General features: G+C 34.3%; 3 protein-coding genes and 3 non-coding genes across 7 annotated transcripts; all 6 read right to left on the bottom strand.

Moving 5' to 3' along the window:
- Positions 1–430: 430 nt before the first annotated feature.
- On the bottom strand, positions 431–526 carry LOC128032315 (small nucleolar RNA Z101). Its single transcript, XR_008188442.1, has one exon. It is a non-coding gene; the product is annotated as a small nucleolar RNA Z101 (small nucleolar RNA).
- Positions 527–580: 54 nt separating this feature from the next.
- On the bottom strand, positions 581–667 carry LOC128032321 (small nucleolar RNA snoR14). Its single transcript, XR_008188448.1, has one exon. It is a non-coding gene; the product is annotated as a small nucleolar RNA snoR14 (small nucleolar RNA).
- Positions 668–726: 59 nt separating this feature from the next.
- Positions 727–804, bottom strand: LOC128032317 (small nucleolar RNA U61). Its single transcript, XR_008188444.1, has one exon. It is a non-coding gene; the product is annotated as a small nucleolar RNA U61 (small nucleolar RNA).
- Positions 805–3081: 2277 nt separating this feature from the next.
- LOC105791957 (ribose-phosphate pyrophosphokinase 1) lies at positions 3082–6799 on the bottom strand. Of its 2 annotated transcripts, none has more exons than XM_052634137.1 (8): positions 6442–6799; positions 5890–6063; positions 4977–5225; positions 4557–4700; positions 4295–4462; positions 3830–3914; positions 3640–3721; positions 3082–3524 (listed from the first exon to the last, which is right to left on the bottom strand). In XM_052634137.1, exons 1-8 carry the CDS (start codon positions 6586–6588, stop codon positions 3344–3346), a joined length of 1230 nt encoding a protein of 409 aa, XP_052490097.1. In that variant the 5' UTR covers positions 6589–6799; the 3' UTR covers positions 3082–3343. The 2 variants fall into 2 exon arrangements, with proteins under 2 accessions (XP_052490097.1, XP_012475731.1); XM_012620277.2 differs by having other exon boundaries at positions 3830–3899; positions 6442–6797.
- A 2230-nt stretch (positions 6800–9029) lies between these two features.
- Positions 9030–10241, bottom strand: LOC105791956 (uncharacterized). The gene has a single exon (XM_012620276.2). The coding sequence runs from the start codon at positions 10239–10241 to the stop codon at positions 9030–9032; it is 1212 nt and encodes a 403-aa protein (XP_012475730.1).
- Positions 10242–10684: 443 nt separating this feature from the next.
- Positions 10685–16309, bottom strand: LOC105791955 (protein NRT1/ PTR FAMILY 7.3). Its single transcript, XM_012620273.2, has 5 exons — positions 16139–16309; positions 15751–15868; positions 12642–12859; positions 11933–12495; positions 10685–11838 (listed from the first exon to the last, which is right to left on the bottom strand). Exons 1-5 carry the CDS (start codon positions 16163–16165, stop codon positions 10965–10967), a joined length of 1800 nt encoding a protein of 599 aa, XP_012475727.1. The 5' UTR covers positions 16166–16309; the 3' UTR covers positions 10685–10964.
- Between the last annotated feature and the right edge of the window lie 1048 nt (positions 16310–17357).

Here is a 17357-nt window from a genome sequence, read left to right as displayed (position 1 = left end):
ACTACTTTGATGGTGGTCTGCCAATATAATGGCTTGCTTTGATAGCTTTTAACAATTACTAATGTTGTGAATCCTCGGCACCCTTTCATGTTCGATGATGAAGGCCAGATTCAAGTGTATAAACTTCCTAGACCGTCTGACTCGAGCTTTAGATTTACCAGCTTTTAAAGTTTGTTTTGTTTTAACGGGAGAGTACCTAGCTTCAAAATTATCGCTCCTGTTCACTTGTACTGAACTTGGCTCTCTTGCTATCGGCAAATTCTAGTGCTAGAAGGAACTTGGACAATCTCATGTGACTAATGAAACTCACTGCCACAATTAATGTGTAGCTTGTCAAAAATTGCCATCACAACCTTTGTAAAAAAAAAAAGGAATTCAAAGAGCTAAGCATAAGATCTAACGAAATAATGTTAGCCAAATACAGTGAAAAGGTGGGCATCAGGTCTCCAAGGTGATTTACCATCAAAGAAATACTAATTCAGACGCAAATTACCCATTAAAATATGAGATTCATCACATGCCCACAACTCGATTCACTACCTTAATATGTTGCTTTAGAAAATAAAAGGAGAATTATAAAGCGATAGAACCTGTCGGAACTTCAATTTAACATCAAACTATTCTATCAGTGGATTGACAGACCATTGAATTTCTATCATCACATCGCTTTTGTTTTCTTAAAAAATGAAAATCCCAGAAAAACAGATTTAATTATCGAAAGAGGTTAAGCTCAGAACTTCTTAGAGGGACTGTATTACCGTCACCGGAGACTCCTCTGGTACACTATAATATTCATCATCGCTATTATATCTACGACTCAACCAAAACTTAGAGACACAAGCTCATCGAGGAACAAGAGCTAATTTGGTGTAATAGCGAAAAGAGAGTATTTATAAAAGCAGAAAGAAACCCTAGTAGCCGCTTCAAATGTACGGCGATGTTTAGGGCTTATAGATAAAGGTTAAAATGTGCCTATACTCTCTGTACTTTCCGAAAATTAATAATTTAGTCCTGTACTTGTATTTCTAGGCACTTAGTCCCTGTACTCTTCAGATTTCAAAATTTAGGATTAATTGTTTCTTTTTATTAAATTTGTCACTGAAACTACTCACTTAATAGCCATATAACTAAAAAAAAGTTTTAATTAACATAAATTTAACAAAAAATAACGGTATTAATAAGTTGGATTATAATTTTGAAATTTGAAAAGTAGAGTGATTAAATTCTTGAAAATACAAGTACAAAGACTAAAATCTTAATTTTCAAAAAGAATGAGAAAATATATTTAATTGTCCCGTTTAATAAAATTACGATGATTAATTGATTTATTTTTAATTCAAACTTTAATTATTTAATTACTATCAATTAAATAATAATTTGAATGGATTAATTTACGCCTAAGTCATCTTTTATATTTAGCGAGAAAAAGCATTCACAATTGATAGTAATATGCAATTTATTTATCTTAATCATCGTTTTCATTCCTTCAATTATATTGATTCTACATGCAATTTATTTTGGGTTATGTCGAGTTAGCGGAGAGATCGATTGGACATATTCAAATAATTTGTAACTAAATTTCGATCTTTTGTCTATTAATTATAACATTATTCAATTATTGAGTCATTTCACTAAAATACCATGTTGAATTCTCACTTATTATATATCATTATGAAAATAACTTAATAAGTGTTTGTTTAATGACCTTTTCATAAGTGTTTTACTCACGTAGGATGACGTTAATCTCTTTGGGTTAAATCCGCTCACCTAATATGATTCTATTTTATTTTAACGTGACCATTACATCTTCTTTTATGAAGTCAATTACGAACATATAATAATTAAATAATTCATCTTAGACGAAGGACTTGTGTACATGTTACTTTTCCTCCTATTATGTAATGCCGATGAGAGGCTGTCATTTATCCTTTATCGACTACGAATTCCTCTATTGTAAATGAAACTATGCTATGTATAAGTCGTACACCCAACATACCAGCTTTCGACTTTATTATCTTTTGAGCTTAGGCTTTCAATGCATCAAAATATACGAATCACACAAACATAATCAGTCACTTACTTAGGATTGAGGTAAGTCACATTATGAATGTCAATCCATAAACGGATTCAAAATTAATTTCACTTGAATCATGTCCGATATATTGTCAATCCAAACAATCACATCTAAATCTTTATTTTCTGGAAGTCAATCATTCTAACACTCAAGACAATGTGTCTCTCGTATTGAACTTGATAGACGACATAATAGTCCTTTAGTAGATTTGCTAAATCTCGATTCATCATACTATGAACCTTTTAGATTGCTTACTAATATAAATTGTCTTCACACGTTATGATCTGACCACATAATGCCATTTAATATTAATTAAACGTTATGTAATTAATCAATTATTAAAAACATAATACAAAATATAATAATGGAAATGACTAATTTATTAAAAAAAAAAACAAATGACAAATAAAGAACACTAAATCTTGAGCGTTGAGTAAAATACTTGAAGCTCATCTCAGTGCATGTTGTACAAACAACACCTAATTTTAGTTTACAAAATTACACTCTTAAATGTTTATCTTACTTGTTACTTTGGTTTTGCTTTGCATTTTTTTTATCTTACTATGTACAGATACAAATTTGAATCGTATCAGCATTTATTTATTGTTCATTTCAACCTTATGTACTTATCTAAACCTACTTCAATCTAAGTTATTGATACTGAATTTGATTTTTTTTCAATTTAACACATTCATAAGAAAAAAATTCAGTTTTGTCCAAACTCCTGCATAAGCAAATTTTCATTTTTCCCAACAGTTGGTATAATTTTATGAAAATTATATACATATAACTTGGAGTGAGCTCCAAGTGGAAATACTTATGCTTCTTGAACTTTTGTCAAACAATATTTTCAAATATGATTAGAAGAAAGTTATTTTTAGTCAAACATAAATATTCCAAAAATTTAAAAATAAAAATATTGATTGATGCTTAATGATAACAATTAAGATTGATATTTATAGAAATAAAGATATAATTACTACATTACTATTTCAAAAGTAGTAATATTAACGCAAAAAATTGTAAATTAAAATGAAATAATGTATAAATAGTGTAAGTAGTCTACAAGAAAAAGGAATTTAGCTAAAAAAAAAAAGAGGAAAAAACTAGAATCTGGAGATGCAGAGAGAAAGGAAGAATGAGATATGAGAGGCATGTGTTAGTAGATTCTCCAAGGCAAAATGAGATATGAATTGGACTAAAGCTTATTCCTTTTCAGCCAAGGCAAAACATGCATAAATTTGAAGAAGAAAGTAGTTTGGGGATTTGTCACAGAAATATGCTACTGACGGAACAGTCATCATGAACGCGCCAAATGGTTTCACCCAACAGGTTTGCCACTGAAAGAACCGTCAACTGCGGGAAGTAATTCTTCTCTGCCACTGGTAGTGTATTTGTTATGATTACTTCTTGAAACACACCACCTGATAACCTCTCTATTGCAGGAGGGCTGCCAACACATACAACAACCACAACCACAGCAAATCAGTACAGCATGGTTGAATGCTATATATGTGTGCTTATTCCTACTAGTTCATCCAAAGCATTTTTTAAGTTTTTAAAACCTGAAAACTGCATGAGTACAGCATGCATAAACTTCCCTTGCCCCCTCTTGGTGTAAAAGTGCTGCCCCCTTTGCAATCGTTCCTAGAAAACATTGATGAATTAAATTAATTTAATTTGAAACAAATTAGAAGGTTCGTTTGTGATTAAGAACAGGTTTTTGGCGGCCATCATCATATTGTTTTCACTCACCAGCGGTGTCAATCATGTCATCCACCATAACTGCAACTTTTCCTTTGACATCACCGATCAGATTCATTACCTGAGCAAATAAAAGCTAGGCATGGGCTTTGATTCATTAATAATGTCTATTAACCATAGAACTAAACACAAACTGAGGAATTAAAAGACTCATTAGCCTCAGAAATCAGCCTGCTGCCAAGTCTGAACCCTCTTTATATCAATTAACTTCAGCAATTACTGAAACACTAACTGTAGACCAAAATGTCAGCTCCATATGGGAAAAAGGTGCAACATTTTTAATAAATACTTGTGCCTACTATAGCTGACAAATGTACTATTACGTCCCTGAATAAGAACATACCGTCTTAATCTCTAACAACTGTATATCAAAAACCTTGGAACAACGTTAAGTATAATAATATAATCAGTAAGGAAGAAAAATAATGACAGCATAATTGTGGAGAAAGGCATTACCTCTGCAACATTGTGTGCGTGGCGCCTTTTATCTACAATGGCTAAAGGTGCATCTGACAATTTTTTTGCAAAAGAACGCGCTCTTGCAACTCCACCAACATCAGGTGAGACCACTACCAAGTCACCAGAACAAATTTTCTTGCTAGCAAGATAATCAAGAACCACAGGCTACGGTACACAATGCAAAAAGTATAGCAGAATCAGCAATCATTTAGTCATTGACAGACAACAATTATAAGTTTGAAGTTTGATGACCAAATACCTGACAGTACACATGGTCCACTGGAATATCAAAATAACCCATGGACTGCCCAGAATGAAGGTCACAAGCAAGAACACGGTCTGCACCAGCTTCTGTTATAAGATTTGCAACTAGTTTGGCTGCAATGGATTCACGTCCTTGAGTCTGAAAATAAGATTACAGACACGAAGAAGAAAGTTAGCTTCTGAAATTCATACCTTAAAGAAATAAAAACAGCAAGAAGCAAGGGCATTGTCCCAATAAGCATAATTCTAACATAAGATAGCAAAAATTTGTTACTGATTCTGAATGGGACAAGACTAGGCTGCTTCAAATGGTTGGCTTTCAACCTATTCAATTTGCAGCTTACATCTCTATACATATATTCATCTTTTTATGATTTCATCCCTGATAATTTATTACAAAATATATTGAACTTGCCTTTCTATCAGCTCTGGCATAACCAAAATAGGGTATCACTGCAGTGATATTTTTGGCTGATGCTCTCCGACAAGCATCTATCATTATGAGAAGCTCCATGAGGTTCTCATTTGCAGGAGGGCATGTTGGCTGCACTAAATATACATCACAGCCTCTAACACTCTCTTGCAGCTGAACATATATTTCCCCATCAGCAAATCTCTTTATGCTGACCTTTCCCAGCTCCAGGCCCATGTACCAAGCAATTTCCTGCAACAAATAGAAAAGTGAGCAAACGCATTGAGGAATAAGAAAGTATAATTGCTCAAGTTCAGAGAAGGGTAATGCCAATGCTCAAAACCAAGAATGACCCATGAAGCTTGATACGATAGGACATGTTCTAAAAAGAATTCAAAAAAGAACTACAAAACTACTCACTATCAAAATGAAAGACGATCGATTATCTACCCAAGAAGATAGAGAGTCCCACATACAAGAAAAGGTCACAAATAGAGTTGAACCAAGTAACATTGCAAAGGCATAATGATAGTAGGGTCGGGATATCCCGCTCTCAGAACAGATCCGTCTTCATAAGACAAATTGTGGCACAACATTCAAGCAGACATAACATACACATCATATTGTCTGGTTCAAACTACAAGGGATGAGAAGTGATGATGGACGAAACTTTACCAAATGATCTTTTGTAAATGAACTTTATCAAATAGTCAAAACGTATAACGTTTCTTCAGAACTGAGACAGTTCCAGAATTTCCTTTCACTCACAATCCATCACCCAACAGCTGCACAGGCAATAGCCATTAAGGTCTACAACCTATTAATCTTATATTTCTATATGCACACTGAAAGTAAAACCTAAAAAAAGAATCCTATGGAAAGCAATACAGTAAACAAAATATCGCAATGACCTTACCTGAGAAAGTGCGGGATTGGAGGTGCCAGAAAACAATTTGAGCTTGGCACCATTTCTGTTAACAGCTTTATCCATTCGATTTGATTCCACGAACTTGGGCAGTATCCTTTCATTGAGGACTGGGATCGTTGGTATCCCATTTTCATAATTCACAGGTTGAGGCAGTTCACATTTCTAGCATTAAAAAAAGAGAGCAAGCACCCATATCAATACAGCTTTAAAGATCACTCAAAACAAAAGCATGTTAATAGGACATTTTTTCTTTTCCAGGAACCACAATTTTACTAATTTGAACGAATAATCTTTTGCCGGAAAATAGTTGTAGAGGAATCAAAAGGAAGCCAATTTTTTGAAAGAAAAGTTTGAAGAAAAAAAAATTGCAGTGTCGATTTCATTACATATCCACATGAGCGGCATATTTTATAAAATTAATACTGATAAATATAAATTCTTCAATTTCAATAGAACTCAGACAACCATAAAAAAAAAGGAAAAAAAAAGAAATTAAGTCTTCACTGCAGAAACTTGAAGACACTAGCGAATATAGCATACCAAACTGTTGGGAGCGCAGATAGGAGAACGAGAGATATTGAAAGCGAAGCTTTTACGGCTAAGAGAGGAAGGAGTGAAGAGAGAAGATAAAGAAGAAGACAAAAACGACGACGATTTAGACGGCGAAGAAATGGTGAAGGAAGCCATTTGTAATGTTGGAAATGGCGTTGGGGGGTTTCGGCGTTTAGGAAATTAAGCGGCGGCGAAGGAGAGCGGTTTAAAAGGGAGAAGGTATTGCGGTGGCATTGGCCGTCTACACGTTGTGGCTCTGCTCTTCTTATTTCTGTTCCTCCACCAAATTTGGATTCCCACGCTACGCCTCGTCACTGTAATTACGTTTCCCTGAAGTCTAACGGCGTCGTTTACCTTCGCTCTTCACATGCGTTTCGGTATTCATGCGTTAAGACTTGGACCGGATCGGGTCCGGCTTAAATATGAAATTCAAAATTTTATTTAAACAATAAATACGCTTCGGAATTAGGAGGCCCTTTATTTTATTTTTCTTTAATAAAAAAATTTAGAAGTAGTAAGTCCCAAACATAGCTATTAAAATATTTTACTATTATACATTAAATAATATTTGATATACTTCACAAATAGCAAATATTTTTATGGATATAATAAAATATTAAAATAAATATTTATAAAAGAAACACAAAGTTGTTTGTAAAATAAAATATATATAAAATATTTGTTTATGTTCATAGGTCTTAAAATATCTTACTATTATACCATAATATTCATAGATATAGTAATATTTTATTATATGCGTAGGTCTCTAAGTTCTATTACGTATGAGAGTTTTAGCTCAATTAGTCTAGATCGATCGCTTTTTAGCTTTATACCGTAATAATTTGATTTTACCTAATGGTTGCTCAAAGTTGTATTCATAATTACATTGTACTTAACACTTCAAAAAAAGTATATGTTGGTTTATTCTTTATATTAAATATGTATTTTATATAAAAATAAAATTATATAATTTAAAATAGAAACAAGAAAAAAAGTATAATGATTTTTTGGGCCTTCCAACTTTATAAAAAAATATTTTAACCATTCATTTAATTTTCCGCATCTTTTTAACTCTTAAGCTTACAATTTTGTCAAATCATCCCAAAATAATGAAAAAGTTAATGTTGATTGACGTGAGATACATGTGCCAATAATTAATTAATTTTTAAAATTTTAATGTTTTATTAAATTTTAAAAATAATTTTATAAAATCAATTAAATGATGAGATGGCATTCACGTGGTGAATCACATATATACCATATCAGTAAAGGTAATTGAACTTTATTTTTACAAAGTGATTTAAGAAAAAAACAAATAAAAGAGTAGAGGAGTCCTACCACGACCATTTGATACGTTAGTTTTCTTTTCTAAAATAATATCTTTTACATTAGGATTGGAAAATATTAATGTTAATGTTTTAATATTGTGCAATTGTTGTATTTATTTTTCACAATCAATATATATATTTTTATATTTGAAATGCAGTAATCAAAATTTACAAAGTTGATGCTTATTAATTTTGTATTTCCAACAAACAAATTATCTTTCTTTTTTTGGCGAGAAGGAATGAGATCTCATTCAAAAATCAAACTATACAACAAGATAAAAAACAGAGCACCCAAAATAGAATCTCAGCCATCAACCTTAGTACAGTAGAGAAGGTGGCTAATCACAGCTAAAATCAGTCCATTTTTGTGAAGAATGTACACCAAAGAACATAACAAGTGATTTTCGTTGTTATCAATACACATGTCCTCCGGGCCTGATTAGCATTCCCAGGTACAAAACCAAGATTACAATCCTGAAACCCTGCCCTGAATTCATGAATTTTATTCAAAATTGGCTCACTTTTTCATTGCATACACCTCCCCTTTCTCCTTGCAAATTCCATATGTTTCGTAGTTGCTCAGTCAGCCACCTATTCTTCCTAATCTTAATATTATTACCTTAACCCATCCCTGCATTTAGGATTTCTATCATTCATGGTGATAGCTAGCACATGATCAACCCTTAGGCTGGGAAGTTTCTGGTTCCAAAACTGCATATTTTATATAATAAAAATACTTGCATATCAATTAACTACCAACCATATAAGCACATAAAAGCAGGAACCAGCAAGTAGGTCATCCAAAAGGCCCAACAACACTTGAAAGCAATATATTGTTTACTTGCAACTTCAGGATAAAACAGAGCTGATACCAGCTTTTAAATACTTCTAATAGGACAAAGGGGAGTAGAAATAAGCGAAGGAGCCACCTCGTTGAATTAACTTGAGGATCTATGTGTGTATGTATGGAAGTGTCCTGAAGCATCTCATGAATTTATTCTCACGGATGATATCTAAAATGCTCCATAAACAGATTACGATTCAAAAGATAATGTTTATATTACTATACCATAAGAAGGAAGAATTCATGGAATCCATTACCGCAATCCTCAACATGGGATAAATAAGTTCAATCCTAAAAGAAAACAGCTTAAATTCAGCAAATGGCTCAACTACTAATCAGTATACACACATTCAAAGGGACAATGTAGCCAAACCATACAAAGAAAACATCAAATTCCAACCAGGTTAAGTGGGAGAAGCTTTGATAGCTTTCTGCAATTCATTCTCCACCTCACTCAACTTGCTTGCAGTCTTCTTCCCTTCTTTTCCACCGTTGTCTTCAGCTGAATTTTTCTTGTTCCTCCATCGCTCAAAGTCGTTTGAATTCTTCACGGGAGGTGTGGGAGCCCTCCACCCATGACCTTCATTTTCCCTACTAGCTTTCCTGGCCAATATCTCATGTTTCATACCTTCTAGACACTGCTTCATTTCCCTATTCTCATCCTCCAACATATCCAAATCCCTTCTCATCCACGAATACATGCCTTTCAGCAACTCAAGTTCATCATCGTTCCTTGCCATGCTCTTGTTTTTCTCTACCTTGGCTTCCTTAGCTTCTTCAATCTTCTCAACCCCAATCTTGTTTATTGTCAAATAAGGCATTTTGGAGCCCAGGTCTGAAGGCATATTCACAATCCACCTTAGTTTCACCACCGCCCTTTTTGTCACAGGAAACATTGTTCTTGCTCTAACAGCAATTCCACCAAAAATCCCAGCTTTGTCGTCATCTTTCCTCACCAATGACCTCTCCATACCAAACCCATCGGTTGAATATAAACCATTACCATACCCAAACTTAAGGGTGTCAAGCCCATCATCACTTGCGTTCCGAGGTTCCAATTTCACATCTTGCCAAACCGAAGCCGAATCAGGGGTTCCAAACTCGGAATTCGAAGGTGAAGCAGATTGTCCTAAAACATGGTGAGGCCTAGAATCTGGTTCAAGGCTAGGTTTGGATGAAGTGGCCTTGTACAAAGAAAAGTTGCCAAATTGGGGCTTGAAATGGAGAGCGAACGTGGGGATTATAGTTCCAGGGTTAACCGATGAAAGGGAAAAGTGGGCAGAGAAAATAAGAGGGGAATCTTTAGGGGAGCCAAAGAGGCCAAGACCCGATTTTAGAGAAAGAGAGAAAGGGATTGTGATGGAAGAGGAAGCCGAGGGTGCATAAGAGAGTTTGAAGCAAGGGCCAGAAGGGAAATTCGTGGAAAGAGAAAAGGAGGTATTTTGAGAGGATTTGTTGCTGCCGCTGCCGCTGCCGCTGCCGCCGCCGCTGGAATCGGTGGTGGTTGGAGGGGTGGTGGTAAGGCTCGAAACGAAGGGTTGGCTAAATATGGAAATGGGTATTCTGGCTTTCAAGACTGGGTTCTTGTCTTCTTGGAGCTTGAATGATAGCTTCATGTCTTTTTTCAGTATCTCTTCCTGTTCCCTGTTGGTTGGTTATTGAAGAAAAGAGAAAAGTGCAGAAAGGGTAAAGATGAATCCTATATCCAAGCTGAAATCCATGAATTTGATTGGTTTGTGATTTTGTAAAACCAAGATTGTAGGAGCCTCATGTTAGAAGGGAGCGAGTCCAGCTCCCAACTCATCATCGCATTGTGCCAATTATGTTTTCCCCCAAAGAAAAGGTAAAAGGGGAGCGTGTCAACTGTCAAAATCTTTGACTATAGCTTGGCCCATTTTGTTATCTCTATTGGGCTCAGTGTAGTTATATAGGTCCCATTTTCCATCACAACTTGGGCCCAGCTTTCTCGCAAGGTAAGCACTCTCCTCTTTGCATTATTGAAAATGTATTCTATCGAAAATACTCAAGAAGCTTACATGGATGATGGATAGATCTAATAGGCGGAGGAAAATTACACTTTCATTAAAGTCCAAGAGAAAGCTCTTTTATGCAGATAACATTCTGCATATTTACAAACAGATAGGACAATTCAAGTGATGGGAATTCAAGAGAGTTGAGAGGAAAATTGATTTCTCTCTCACGATACCCCACTTTTCTTTCGACTTAAATCTTTAATTTCTCAACATCATCATGTTGGGGACTAACCCTCTAACCCAGTTTCCTCATTATTCTATTAATCTATACCGTGATTTATATGTTTTAGCACCGATATGTATATATTATAGTTTAAAGCTAACTTGGTCGTCAATATTTTCTGCAGTTTTTCCTTCCAGCTTGATACTCTTGTACCATCGGGCACATGCTATGTAGACAATCAAGTCAATTGTTGTTAGTCCAGCTAAGAGGAAGTAAAACCAATCTAGGTGACCCTTGTTCAGGTTGCCCGGTATCCATCCTGGCATGTGATCTTCTGTCGAGATCTTCATAACCATTGTCACTAGTAAGCTGCTAACATAGTTCCCTAGCGAGATCGACGTCATGCAAAGGGCACTGCCGAAGCTTTTCAATCCGTCCGGAGTCTGTGCATTGAAGAACTCCAGCTGACCAACATACATGAAAACTTCAGAGGCTCCTATAAATGCGTATTGAGGAACTTGCCAAAAGATGCTTAAGGAGCTTGAGCCCTCACAATGCATGCAGTCTTTGTCGGCATGTTTTAGTCTATAGCATTCCACTATCCCGGCAGAAACCATTGCCATTATGGCTATAACAAGGCCGATGCCCATCCTCTGGAGTTCGGTGAGTCCCCTGGAACCCTTTTTCTTAATCCTTGCAACCAGTGGATCCAGAACTCGTCGGTAAAGAAATATGAAAAGTGCCACACTGAGAATGTCGAAGCTAGACATGCTGGCGGGTGGAATCCGGAAATTAGAGACCGTAGTTTTCATTGCAGCACCTTGCTCAACGAATAGGGATGCCATTTGTGTGAAGACCACAGAGTAAATTATGGTGCAAAGCCAAATCGGGAGTAGTCTTAATACGCATTTAACTTCTTCCACTTGTGTAACAGGGCAGAGACGCCACATGCTGTGTGCTCTCTTCTTCTGCTCTTCAACATCCCTCGTACTAATGTATGCTGCTCTGTCCAAGAACCTATAAAACATCATCATTTAACAAATTAGCACTATGTAATTCATCTTGTAATGTTTGGTTTAATTCCAAGATCGGGTTATGCTTTGATATTTACTTGAATTCATCGGTGTGGAGAATCTTTCTGTTGCCATTCATGGACGAATCGTTTCCATCGATATCATACAAGTCGTCCGCATCCGGTGGCATATCAACACTGCATTTCCTTATTGCAGCTACTAGGACTTGAGAGAACCTGGAGAGAGGATTTCCGCTTGGTTTGAAGTGCCTGTACCTAGTGGTTCCAGCCAGAAACAAAACAAGTGCTGCCAAGGCAGAGCCTGCAGACACCCAGAAGCCAAGCGCCCACATGCCTTCATCCTCAAAATACCCCAAAATGGTGTTGGAGAAAAGGGATCCAAGGTTCAAAGCTAGGTAAAAGTAGCTAAAAAAGGCAACCTTAGAGTGGCCTTCCTTAGGGTCGTCTTCATCAAACTGATCAGCCCCAAAAGTAGCAATGTTAGGTTGATAGCCTCCATTCCCTAGGGCAACCAAGTAGATGGAGAGGTAAAACAGCGTAATCTCCAATCCAGAATGTGAGCCGCACGGCATTTCTTGATTCCCGCAACCTCTTGGTCTAATCAAGAAAAGGTATGATGATAGCGACAGTGACACCAACCCCTGCATTACAGGGATGTTTTCAAGGCACATACACAATTAGAATGCAGAAATTCCTAACAACTTCCAAATTTATGCAAATATACAAAGTTTTCATCTTTCAGGGAATGATAAAAAAAAATTTAGAGGTTGAGAAACGAGTTGCTTACAATAACAAATATGACTTGAAAGATAGCACAGGTTTTGTACCTTCCCCAGTAGGAATCACTGAGGAAAGCACCAACCAGGGAAAATATATAGACCGTCCCAGTCCATTTGCTGACATTATTAGCAGCCTCAGCATTATTTTGACCCAATACTCTTGTCAAGAAAAGCACCAAGTTCACCCCGACCCCGAAGAAAGCTAGAGTTGCCAGCCCCTGGTTCACTGGTTAATCATTTGACAAACAGAAAAAAAAAACATAAATATTAACGAGAGAGACGTGCAAGAAATAACAAGAGATATGAAGATATGAATTGCATGGTAGACGTGGGAAGGTGAGAGGCTTTCACATCAATATCAGGGAGGGATGCCCAGTTAGGTAAAGGAATTAAAACCTAAACCTAAAACCATAGGAAACTTCGAAAGATTGCTTTCCAACACCTCTTGTATCTTTAGCATTCAATTATTTGTCAGATTTTCGAAAATGCATCACTACAGTCAATGTCAAGATCGAACAGTACCCAACTAAATTACATACGACGAGTGGCCTCTCGTTTTAAATTAAGAGATATATATATCTATATGATGATGGGTGGCCTTTCCTTTTCTTTTACATATGTGGAATATGAGCTCTCTTATATTCTCCCCCTCAAATTTTTTTTGAAAAAAGAGTTCGAAGCAGCTTGTTTGATGTGATTTTTCGATGTTCATGTGCATTTATATCACAAATTTAGCTGTCTGAAAAGTACATTAACGGCACACATTGCTGTGAAAATTAGAGCTAAAACAAAATATCACCCCCCCTCCCAAATCAATAAAAGCAAAACCAAGAAACATGTCCATGTTGGCTGTAAATACATACTCTCTTTGATCATTCGTGAAACTGGTTCCAGTCTGATCAAAATTAATCGTGGTTGTCACTTCCAACCCCTTAAGTTACAATTTTACTTCACCCCCAATGTTTTAAACAGTTTTTATTCCTTTTCTATAGTTGGTGAGGGGTTGAATATATGTTTGTGAGTAATTAGGGTTATTTTAATTTTTACTATTTTTCTATAATTTTTATTTATTTTTCACCCACAAAATGGGTGTGATAAATTTAGTAGTTTAAAAAGACTATTAAAACATTAAATAAATTGTATATATAAAAATAAGTTATTTAAATTATATTTATATTAAGAAAAATCATTTGATACAACTTGAAATTTTTAGATTAAAAAAAAAAACTAAGTTTAAAAAGTGGCAAATGTCTCATTTAAGATGTAATAAAAAGTAAAAAAATTGAATGTAAATAAATAGACATGCGGCCCTATTTGAAATCTGCAGTAGAATTAAAATATATACTTTTTACATTCTATTAATCCTTATATTAAAATATAGATTAATAAAATAAAAAGAAAAATATTTTATTTATTATTTGTCTAATTAATTTTTAATTGACCATTTCAATTATAGAGAAAGGATGATATGAGATGAAATATTATTCATTTTCAATAGTTTTTATGTCACATTTGTAATTTTATTTTGAATCTTAATATTTTAATTTAGATTTAATTTTTTAGGATAGAAATCTTTGTTGTGACATAAAACTATTGAAAAAGATATAGATGATGTGGTATCACTGTTTCATACTATCCTTACCCTTTAATTATAGGGAATAACTTACATTAGGGTGATCCTAAAACCTAAAATTTTTACGCACCAATAAAATTTTGCCACATCATCAAAATTCAAAGACATGAAATTATTATTATACACTCATCCATATAGAAGTTATTTTATAGATCCTTCCCACTACATTATTCATGATTCTTTTCCAATTATATTTAATGACATTTCAACATTTTTTTTCATGCCATTATAATTTTGATAATTTTTTAACCCGTAACCTTAAACTCCCAACCCAAAATCTAAAACCCGAACCCTGTACCTTAAATCCTGAACCCAAATCTTGAACCGCGAGGTTTGGGGTTCAAGGTTCAAGTTCAATGTTTGAAATTTAGGGTTCAAGGTAAAAAATTACCAAAATTATTTATCAATGACATGAAATTTATTTTTCAAAATTACTATCTTTTTAAATTGGTTGCACAAAAATAAAAAATATTAGCTTATGAAAAAATGATTAAAATTTAAAAAATAAAAAATATTTGTTTATAATTTTAAAATTAATTATTTTAAGTGATTTAATTAAAATTAAAATAGATAAATATATAATAATATTTTATTATTTTTAAAATTTAATGGCGTGACACTAAATACTTTTTAGTATCGTTCTAACATAAATATAATATAATCTATTAGGTTAATAATCAATTTTCTTTTATAAAAGAAATCTTTTAAATTGAGGGGTGTTTCATGAATAAAGTGGAACAGAGTCATTTGAAAGAGAGTGGCAGGCAGCTGAGGAAATTGCTTTTTGCGGTGAGAAGGGTGGATTTTGTAAGTTAATTATTAGAGAGGGGGACACGTGGGAACAACTCACGTCATGCAATACTCACGGAGGGTGGAGGGACTATTACGTGTTAAACTCCTCTTCCCCTAATTGCATGCGCTTTCTCTCTTCTTTTTTATTCTCATTATTTTGGCAATCCCTGGCACTGCCAAAACCAAACAAAATCCCACAACCAACCAGCTACAAGCCTACACTTTAACCCAGCTGAGCTCTCCAAAGGAGAACAATACATGCAACAGAACTTCGACACTTGGGTTATGGTTTGTGTAGGGTTTGGTTTAAAATCTTACACGTTTCTTCTTTTTGTTAATTGTGACACTTTTGTCTTTTTGTTTCTTTTTAAAAAAAATTTATTTCTCTTATTTTCTGGAATTCTTCAACTGAACCTCTCAGTTCTCATTTCACCCTTTTGATAGCTTATCCTAAACCTGCTCTGTACATATCTTTTTTTTTTTTCTTTTCTATTTTAAGTAGTTCATTTTTTCACCTAGAAATACCCTTCCCCTACCTACTCATAGCTTTATATTACTATATCATAAATACGACTGCAATTTAAAGATCTTCCGAAATTGACACCTTAATTTTGTTACTATTTATATTAAGCTCTTTGTTTTATGAAAGCCAATTAAGCTTGTTGATATAACAAGAAAGAAAGAAAGCTTACAGAGAATGATAATTCCAGCAGTCCATTGTCCGGATTTTGCTTTGATAGCGGGTCGGCCATGCCAATCAACACTTCCATCTTGAGTGCATGCTTCTTCTTGTTCCTCTTTCAACTTCCCCTGTTTTATTATTATGATTATTATTATTATTATTATTTATAATTTGAAACCATAAAAAGGAAAAGAAATAAATCATCGGGGAAGCAGAATGATTCCATTAATGCATGAATGTATCGGTTATTAGATGTCTTTGCATCTGCTAATGACTAAAATGTTTTTCTTTATTAAACCTGATAACTTTAAAAGGCAACGGAATAGTTGATGAATACTTGGGTTTGTGTACAGAATGAGAAGAAAATATTAGGATCCCTTAGGTAGACCCTTACTAACCTCCTTGCACACCTCTAAGCAAGCCATTGGTGTTAGTTAATAACGAAGAGAGAATTTGTATATGAGGGTGGTGGTGTAGAAGCTGCGAGAGAGTAGAGGAAAGGTTGTGAAGAAGAAACTATGAAGAAGAAGAAGAGTAGTGAGGGAGTCGTTTGGAAGGAGGAGGAGGGAGGGCAATATGAATAAATAGAGGGTGCGGGAGGTGATTTGAACGGTGGAGATTGTATTAAAAAAAAAGAAAAAGAGAGGGGGATGCCCACATGGGCCAATAATTTACATATTATAATTAGAGGGAAATTATTTGGACTTTGACAGTGATAGAGAGGAGGGTGTTTTTTAACATATATAAATTTTTTCTCCAATGCTTTGGAATTAGAATTGATGAACAAAATGGGGTTCCTCTCCAATATCCAATATGTTGGGGGGTTTGATTTGATATTGACAGATTTGAGAGAGTTAGCTTACATGGTTTTCCAATTAAAACTCTTTGCCTAGCTTCCAACTCCGAAGAAACTCAGTTTCTCTTCCACTTCAACCCATATCTGGTTTTTCTCTTCAATTCAAATCTATATGAAATTCATACCCCACACTTGATGCTAACAATTCCATGCTTAATTTCTTTTATGTGTGAGTTTGGCATGATCTATTAATATTTTAGTGAGATGGTTATATATGATGTTAACTTTTCATATAGAAAAACAAAATCATGTCTCATTGAAATTCCCCATGCTTTCCAAAATTGTAATCATAGTCTTTATTTCAAATTTGGTCAATTTTAAACTTGGTTAATTTCAATCTATATTTTTAATTTTAAAATTTCAGTCTTAACCCAAATGGTAACAATTAAATTTATTTGGTTAAATTTTGTTATTAGTTTTGTGTTATGCATAAATATTTTCCAAATTGATCATTCTTAATTCCTATATTTTTGAATTTTGAAATTTCAATAATGATACATACATCAGTCATTAAATCCATTAATTGACTTTTTTGGTCATAACAAGTTAAAATATCAAGCTACCACTATGTTTTATAATATGTTTTCTGTATAAGATTTTGAAAATACCAAAACTTAGTAAAGTTAACAACTATCATTTGGCTAATTTTAGAATTTTGAAACTCGAAAAATAAAGAGATTAAAAATGCCCAATTTAAAGTATATAGACTAAATAACTTGGGCATAGTATAGGGACTAGTAGCATAGTTTAACCTTTTGATT

The sequence above is a fragment of the Gossypium raimondii genome, chromosome 8 (assembly GCF_025698545.1).
Source record: "Gossypium raimondii isolate GPD5lz chromosome 8, ASM2569854v1, whole genome shotgun sequence".
Lineage (NCBI taxonomy): Eukaryota > Viridiplantae > Streptophyta > Magnoliopsida > Malvales > Malvaceae > Gossypium > Gossypium raimondii.
The sequence above is the reverse complement of the archived record's forward strand: the minus strand, read 5'-3'. Positions and strand labels throughout refer to the sequence as shown.